At 46.5% G+C, this 7,839-nt stretch overlaps 1 protein-coding gene across 1 annotated transcript; it reads left to right on the forward strand.

The window, feature by feature from the left end:
• Positions 1-920: 920 nt before the first annotated feature.
• On the forward strand, positions 921-7,547 carry LOC107120866 (tripartite motif-containing protein 7-like; the record flags this gene model as incomplete). Its single annotated transcript, XM_015423631.1, has 6 exons — positions 921-1,287; positions 2,493-2,588; positions 3,410-3,640; positions 3,957-3,979; positions 6,347-6,443; positions 7,338-7,547. Coding segments are annotated over 6 exons (1,024 nt in total), but the record flags the coding sequence as incomplete, so codon positions are not given.
• Positions 7,548-7,839: the final 292 nt, after the last annotated feature.

Below are 7,839 nucleotides of genomic sequence, written 5' to 3' on the forward strand. Positions count from 1 at the left end.
GGCCTAGCCCTGAGATGCCCCACTGTAGCTACCGGCCTCGGCGGGCCGCTCCCCGACGCTCCATTCCTTGCCTAGCCATCCTGCAACCTATCGACCTTTCAGCTTCCTACAGCCCCATGATTCCCCAGTTTGGTGTAGTGGTGCCAATAATCACTTTGAGGTCAGGAAGGAATTTTCCTCCACCTAGATTGGTCCGTGGATCATGGAGGTTTTTGGCTTCCTCTGGGCACAGAGCAGGGGTCACGGGGGAGTGTGTTGCTGGAGAGAAGATGATTGTGAATTTCTTGCATTGTGCAGGGGGTTGGACGAGATGACCCTTGGATCCCATTCCAGCTTCTTGTTCCTATCTCAGTCATTCTACTCATCCACCACGGACCGCATAATCTCCCCTTAAAAGATAGGAATGGGCTGGGGAAAGGGATGGCTAAACTGCTATTTACAAAAACTAATAATAGGGCTGCCATCTGGATCACGAAACCTCCAGGCTCCTTCCTGTTAGGAAAGACACATTAACACACATTCCACTGCGTTCTGCAGCCATAGAAATGATTTCACGGCCGTTCCCGGGGTGCTCCATTCCGCCTTTTGCACCGTTTCCATTGCAACTCTTCCTTTAAAGCAGAGACGGGGCGTGCCTTTTGCCGAGTTCATGGGAAAAGAAACTCAGCTGGGAGAAAAGTCCTTCTTTCTCTACCTGCTCTATCCCATGCATCATCTTATAAACCTCGATCATGTCAGCCTTCGTTTCTCCAAGCGAAAGAGCCCCAAGCGCCATAGGCGTAATCTTCGTGGGGGCGGCGGGGCTTCAGCCCCCGCCGAAATTTTCAGGAAGGTGTTCAGCCTCCCCCGGGAGCCACCCTTGCTCCTAGCAAAGCAATGCCTCTGGCCCAGCCCCAGCCCCCCCCCGGGAAATTGGAAAGTCTACACCGATGGGACCCGGTGATCCTCGACGAGTGCGGCCACAACTTCTGCCGAGCCTGCCTAACCCTCTGCTGGGAGGAGTCGGGGGCAGGGGGGGCTTCCTGCCCGATGTGTAAGCGACCCGCTCGGCAGAGGAACCTGAAGCCAAATCGGCAGCTGGCGAACGTGGTCGAAATTGCCAAGAAACTCAGTCATCAGGGGGGAAGGGAGGGGGAGGCCAAGGGGAGGGTCTGCGAGAAGCACCAGGAGCCCCTCAAGCTCTTCTGCAAGGACGACGAAGCCCCCCTCTGCGTGGTCTGCGACAGGTCCAAGGACCACCGAGATCACCGGGTCATTCCCGTGGAAGAGGCTGCCCAGGAGTACCAGGTAGGAAGTGAATAGGTGGATTTGCTCCTCTAAAAAAGATTCTGTCCAGCCTATCCTGTGGGCCACCTAAGAAGCACTGTTCCCTCTAACCTGAGTTAGTGTGAGCTAGCTCACAGTTTTTTAGCCTCTGGCTCACATATTTTTGTCTTAGCTCAGGATGGGATGGCTCCAGAGCAGGCTAATCTATGCAGCAGCCAAATCGCTTGCTCACAATTGTAATGCCAGTAGCTCACAAAGTAGAATTTTTGCTCACAAGACTCCACAGCTTAGAGGGAACATTGCTAAGAAGGCCACTGCGATGCTGGAGGTTTAGTAGGCAAGCAATGTTCCCTCTAAGCTGTGGAGTCTTGTGAGCAAAAATTCTACTTTCTGAGTTACTGGCATTAAAGTTGTGAGCAAGTGATTTGGCTACTGTATAAATTAGTCTGCTCTGGAGCCATCCCTCCTGAGCTAAGACAAAAATGTGTGAGCTGGAGGCTAAAAAACAGTGAGCTGGCTCACACTAACTCAGCTTAGAGGGAACACTGGTAGGCAGTATCCTATGCTATCCTGTCAGTACTGGTGAAATAACTTTTTGGAAGAGTAAACAAGTGATAGGAAAAAGAACCATATCTACTGGATCTTCTAGATCACTTGAAGTCTAAAATCACAGGTTGCATCCATATCCACAGACTGCACAGTAAAAAAAGGAAGACATATCTGTTGCTTCCTGGCACTGCCACAGTGCATAATCATCTATCCAAGTTACTGATCCTTATGGATCTGTTGTTTTCTGCCCATACTGCAGCACAAAAATATGGATTCAAGTCACATTCTCCTATGAAAATACGATTTTTTACATTGAAACAACACAAAATCACTCTGTTTCGTGCTCATATCTTTATTCACAGACAACACCATAAAAATCATGGATCCAAGCACTGTGCCACCCTGGCACAATAAAATTTATTAAAAATCTGGATCTTCATGAGTACTTATGATTTCTGCATAGAAGGCCCCACAATTCACCATCAAGTCACACATCATATCTCTGTCCACAGACTGTACCATAAAGAACCCTAACCCAGCATACTGTGGCATTACTGTACTACCTATTCTGGTAGAAGAATCCATGGATCAATGTGATTTCTACATGGAGTACTGCATAGTAAACTTTTACAAAATAATCACACCTGATTTTTGTGTGTGTTTTGTTTTTGCTCCAGGATAAATTTTGCTGCTGTCTTGGGCTGCTGAGGAAGGAGAGAAAGGAACTTTTAGCACACCAAGTAGATCTAGTTGGGAAAAGCCAAGATCTGCTGGTAAGTATATTTATAACTAGGAGATGAACAGAAACTCCAACCAATAACTGGAAACAGAGTATGAGATGTAGAAAAGTCAAGTCCCTATAACAGAAAATCAGGAACGGCATGACCTCCCAAAGGAAATGGTCCTGAAAGGTCACCTCAGGGGTGGCTCCTCAGAAGTGAAATGCCTTCTGTGCATTTCCTCAGACATGCTTTCTCTGCTGAATGTGGTGGAAGTGGGAGGGACTCTGCAGGGCACAGCCACACTCCACAGGGGGAAGCAGAGTGGAAAGGTGGATAGGTCAGATACCCCCCACCCCAATTCCCTTTTTCTTTGTCTGTTGCGCTCCTGTCTCTTTGTTTACCCAGAGTGCCATTCTCAGGGAATTCCTTCCAACTGCCCTTCTGTTCCTGTCTTTCCTTCCTCTCTTGCTCTGATTTCCATGGGGGTGATGTGTGGCTCTCAGAATCTCTCTCACTGGACTCTTAACTTTGCTCTGTTGCTTAAGACCAACACAGCTGCCCACCTTGATCTGTCTCCATGCACTAGTTAGCTAGAATGCTCTCTCTCCTTTCCTATCCCAGAACATATTTCTTTTTTGTTGTTGTTCAAGAATATCCAATCTTCTCTTAAAACAACAAGCCTGTGTGAACTTTGTTCCAAGAGCAGCTTTCGCTGGGCAAAACTAACTCTAACCCCAGCAGAGTGTTGGTGGGAGGTGTGTGGAAGGCCAGAAGTGCCTTTTCCTGTGGAATTCACACCCTCTTGGTTCCACTGAGGCTGATTCCGTTCCTGACCTTGGCCGGCTTTTCCCCCTTCCATCCTCCTGCCACAGGGCCAGACAGAAGTAGAGAGGCAGAAGATGGTGGCTGAGTTCAGAAAAATGCACACATTTCTGGAGGAACAGGAGGAACTTCTGCTGGCCCAGGTGGAAGAGGTGAAGGAAGAGATTGCAAGAGAAAAAGACAAGCAGCTGGCCTGGCTGTCCAAGGAAATCTCCTCTCTTGGAAGTCTCATCCGGGAGGTGGAGGAGAAGATTGAGCAGCCAGTGGCTGAATTCCTACAGGTAAGACTGTGGCAATAACATCCTAGGCTCCTCTCTCAGGGAGTCTGGACCTTAGTATGTTACCTTCACCTACTCAGTAAGTGAAGAGTCCTGGCTTATAGAGCTAAGAATTAGATCTGTTGTAGGGATGCCAGCCTCCAGGTGGGACCTGGGGATCCCCAGGAATCACAGCTCATATCCAGACTACAGAGATCAGTTCCTCTGGAGAAAATGGATGCTTTGGAGGGTGGACTCTATGACAAACCAAAGACAGGAAGGATTTTCCTAGTGTGGCCCCTCTGCAGGCTCTGAATTCCCTCTTCTTTCTTCCCTCCAGGGTGCCAGAAGCTCCTTGCAGAGGTGAGTAGATCTGGCTCATTTCACTTCACGATGCTGGGAAGGGTCTGGGTAGTTTGTAAGGAAGCATGATGGTTAGGCAAGCGCCAGGAAAGAGACCGTAGAGAGCTCCAGACCCTCCAGTGTTTTGAAGATGAGATAACGCAGGGTTGCCACTTTCTGGGGGCCTGCAAATTGGTCAGGGAAAGTCAGGGAAATTGGTCTGAAGTCAGGGAAATTGTGATTAAAATATATTCAAGCAGTGGATTTTTGACCTGCTGCAAGAGCATGATCTGTTCTTGTGGCAACTGGAATAGAGAAGTAGCAGGATACAAGTAGAACTTAATGATGCCCTTTCCCAACCCATTTAGATAGAACTTATATAATTTTTAGTGTACCTTTAAAACAATAACAGAAATGTTATGTCATTTGGTACCATTCAGAGATTACTTGAATTGAAATTTGTATCTTGGTGCAATTTTTGGTGCAGTTGCAAAACAGCTGTTGCTGCAGTTAATGTTGAAAGAAGCGGATATTAAATCTCTTTGACAAATATTTTTGCAGTTGAGACTTGTGTAGTTGTAGAGTGGAACCTTACCTTGCATTAATGTAATTCATTTTTTAACTTGTGGTTATATTTGAATGGTGGTCAGGGAAATTGACAAATGGTGGTCAGGGAAATGAAAAATAAAAATTTAGTGGCAACCCTGTAATACCTCCCAGTTCACACCCCAAGGATCACAGCCTGCTCCTTTCTCCCTCTGTCACTCAGACCAAGGGATCTTCTCTGTCTTATGTATGTTGTCTTACTCTGTAATCGTTCTCATTAAAAAACCACATAAAGAGTCGTCGCAACGATTGTTACGTATATATTCAAGCTGGAAGTTCATTCTGGGATAAATAAGATCACCAATGCTCAGCATTATTAAAGAGCTTCCCAAAGTTTAGAGGAGATAAATCAAAACAATTTTACTGTTCCAAACAGTCTTTTTTCATACGTGTTTCTCACTTCCAAAGTGAACTTTTCCATTTTCCAGACGAAAACTTCAGAAGCTTTTTGTTTCTGCTCCTCTAAGTATGTATTTTTGTAACTTCTTTGTTAAAAAAAAAAGTTCAGGTGTCTGTTTCTTGTTCTATATTCACAGGTTTCCTTTGGAATGTACATAATTATTTACCCAATTATTACAGAGCATTCAAGTCACATTGCAACTAAATCTTTGCATTCTATTGTTTTCCATTTTGTTCTCCTGACTTTTAAAAGACCTTTGTTGTGGCAATTTTTCTGATTTAGAGTTAAATTGAAGTACCAGCCTTTCCAGTGTGGGTTTGCAAAGAGCTACTGATCTATCTGATTTGGGGAAGTGGCCTGCAAAGAAGCTGGTTATTTTGAGCCTCTGCTTATATGTATGTATTAGACTCAACTTGCACCCCCCACCCCCGAGATTTAGTTCTGAATTTAAAGAATGACAAATCAAGATGCATCTCTCCAAAAGACAGTAGAGATAGGATAGGAATGAGAAAACTGTTTCAGTCCCTGCATAACAGGGTCTCTCTCAGCTCCTTCTCTTTGGGTATTGTTTGAATGTATTGCCAGCAACTGTAGAAAGCAGGGGCGATTCCTCACTAGAGCTGCCTTGCAGCGCAGCGCCGTTTGCCCCAACACAAACATGTCAATTTCACACCCGAGGCTGCGGGGCTGCATTTGAGCCGCGGCTTCACCCGATTTCCTCCGCAGTTTCATGATCCTCAAAAACCAGGATCACGAAACCGTGGAGGAAATCGGGCGAAGCCGCGAGTCAAAATGCAGCCCCGGAGCTTCGGGTGTGAAATTGACATGTTTGTGTCGGGGCAAACGGCGGCTTTGCTGCGAGGCAGCTCTAGTGAGAAATCGCCCCTGGACTCAGGGTGGTTATTTTCCCAGCTGGTTATAAGTGTGTGTGTGTAAAGTGCCTATATGTCACAGTTGACTTATGGCGACCCCAGCAAGGGGCTTTCAAGGTAAGTGAGAACCAGAGGTGGTTTTGCCCTTTGCCTTCCTCTGCAGACCCTTCCAAGTACCAACCTTGCTTAGCCTCCGAGATCATCTGACGAGAGTGGGCTCTACCATGCCACCTTCCCTCCCCTAGTTGAAATCATCTCTCCATAAAAAAAATATTCTGAACCCTCCGGTGGGCATTTGGAAGCAGACATAGTCCATCTGTTCCTCAGAAGACCCTCTCATTTCACACCTCACTTTGGGGTCTTGGTAGCCACAGTGATGGGGACTGCCCTTCCCCAAATACCTCCCCTCCTCTGCTTCGGAGCTTTCTGCCGTGTCCTTCCTATTCATTGGTTCCACTCAGGAATTCTGGATTGGATGCCTGGAATATTAACCGTGTTTCCCTCAACCAGGTATGAGGAAAAAGAAAAGTTCAGGAATCCAGCCACTTTTACGTCGAAGCTGAAGTGGAGGATCTGGGAGCTCTGCGACAGAAGCCACTCTCTGGAGGTTAACATGAAGCTATTCAAAGGTACTGAAGAATCTGACTAATAACGCTAATGGTTATTTGCAGATCACAGGCTCATGATACGACTTTCATTGCTACTAAAGCTCTTTTTTTGTTATGATTGGGCCTGCTTTACCCTGAAGTTTTACCCTGTTCATAATTTACAGTGAAACAGAGGTCCCTCTTCTGTGCCTGTGCAGTTGGCCTTCCTCAAACTGGGCAGCAGAGGCCATTCTAGGTACAAGCTCAGAACCTGATAACTTTGACCCTTCACTTGATCTATTTAAAAATTTCCTTGGAAGCATCCCTCCTTCCTGAAAGTGGACTTTGATCCTTCTGCACTCCAGCAACCACTAATGGCTTTTTTGCTAATGCAATAAATATTATTATTATTATTATTATTATTATTATTATTATTATTATTATTATTATTATTATTATTGAAGTCCAGGAAATGTTTATTATTATTATTATTATTATTATTATTATTATTATTATTATTATTATTATTATTATTATTATTATTATTATTATTATTATTATTATTATTATTATTATTATTATTATTATTATTATTATTATTATTATTATTGAAGTCCAGGAAATGTGTGTAAACTTCTCTGGGGCAGGGCATGCCTTAAGTACATGTGAATGTTACTCAGAAGAGTGTTTTTGAGTTTTATTTAATGACTACTGGCAGGGCTCATTTCCTGCAGGAGCACACAGGAGCGAAGTTCTGGCAGTAAGGAGCCCAGGGGGCGGGCACATGCAGCAAGCCCCTCCCCTGCTCCCAGCAGCCGCCCCTTGCCTTTCCTGGCCCACTGACCAACCCAGCGGAGCGCTGCCGCAAGCTGGCCCTCGAGCTCCTCCACCACTGACTTGGCCATGGCACCCAGCTCGCCCAGGCTCTGCCTGTTCTTATGCTGGCCCTGGCTTGGCGCCTCTGCAAGGTGGGCGCCGGCGACTCCCGTGAGGCCTGTGAGGAGCTCCACATCGGCCTCCTGCGCCTACTCAGCCTCCTCCTGTGCCTCTGCCCTGCCACCACCCGGGCCCCCTACCTGCTCGAGGCCATGCGCGTCCTCTGCACCGCCCTCCTCAACCCATGAGCAGCCACGCACTTTCCTGCGCTTGCCGGCCATCCAAAAGAGTCCAGTGGCAACTTTAAGACCAAGGTTTATTCAGGTACAAGCTCTCCCTCCTCTGTGAGGGCAGATCTGCATCCCCCCCCCATAGCTAGCAATCCAAAAGAGTCCAGTGGCAACTTTAAGACCAAGGTTTATTCAGGTACAAGCTCTACCTCCCACTCCCCCCCCCCATAGCTAGCAATCCAAAACAGTCCAGTGGAGCCTTAGCAGTGCCTTCTGACACACTTCCGGTGATGTCAGGGGGTGTGGCATA

Source organism: Gekko japonicus, unplaced genomic scaffold, assembly GCF_001447785.1.
Source record: "Gekko japonicus isolate JY-2015 unplaced genomic scaffold, Gekko_japonicus_V1.1 scaffold6850, whole genome shotgun sequence".
NCBI classification, from domain to species: Eukaryota; Metazoa; Chordata; class Lepidosauria; order Squamata; family Gekkonidae; genus Gekko; species Gekko japonicus.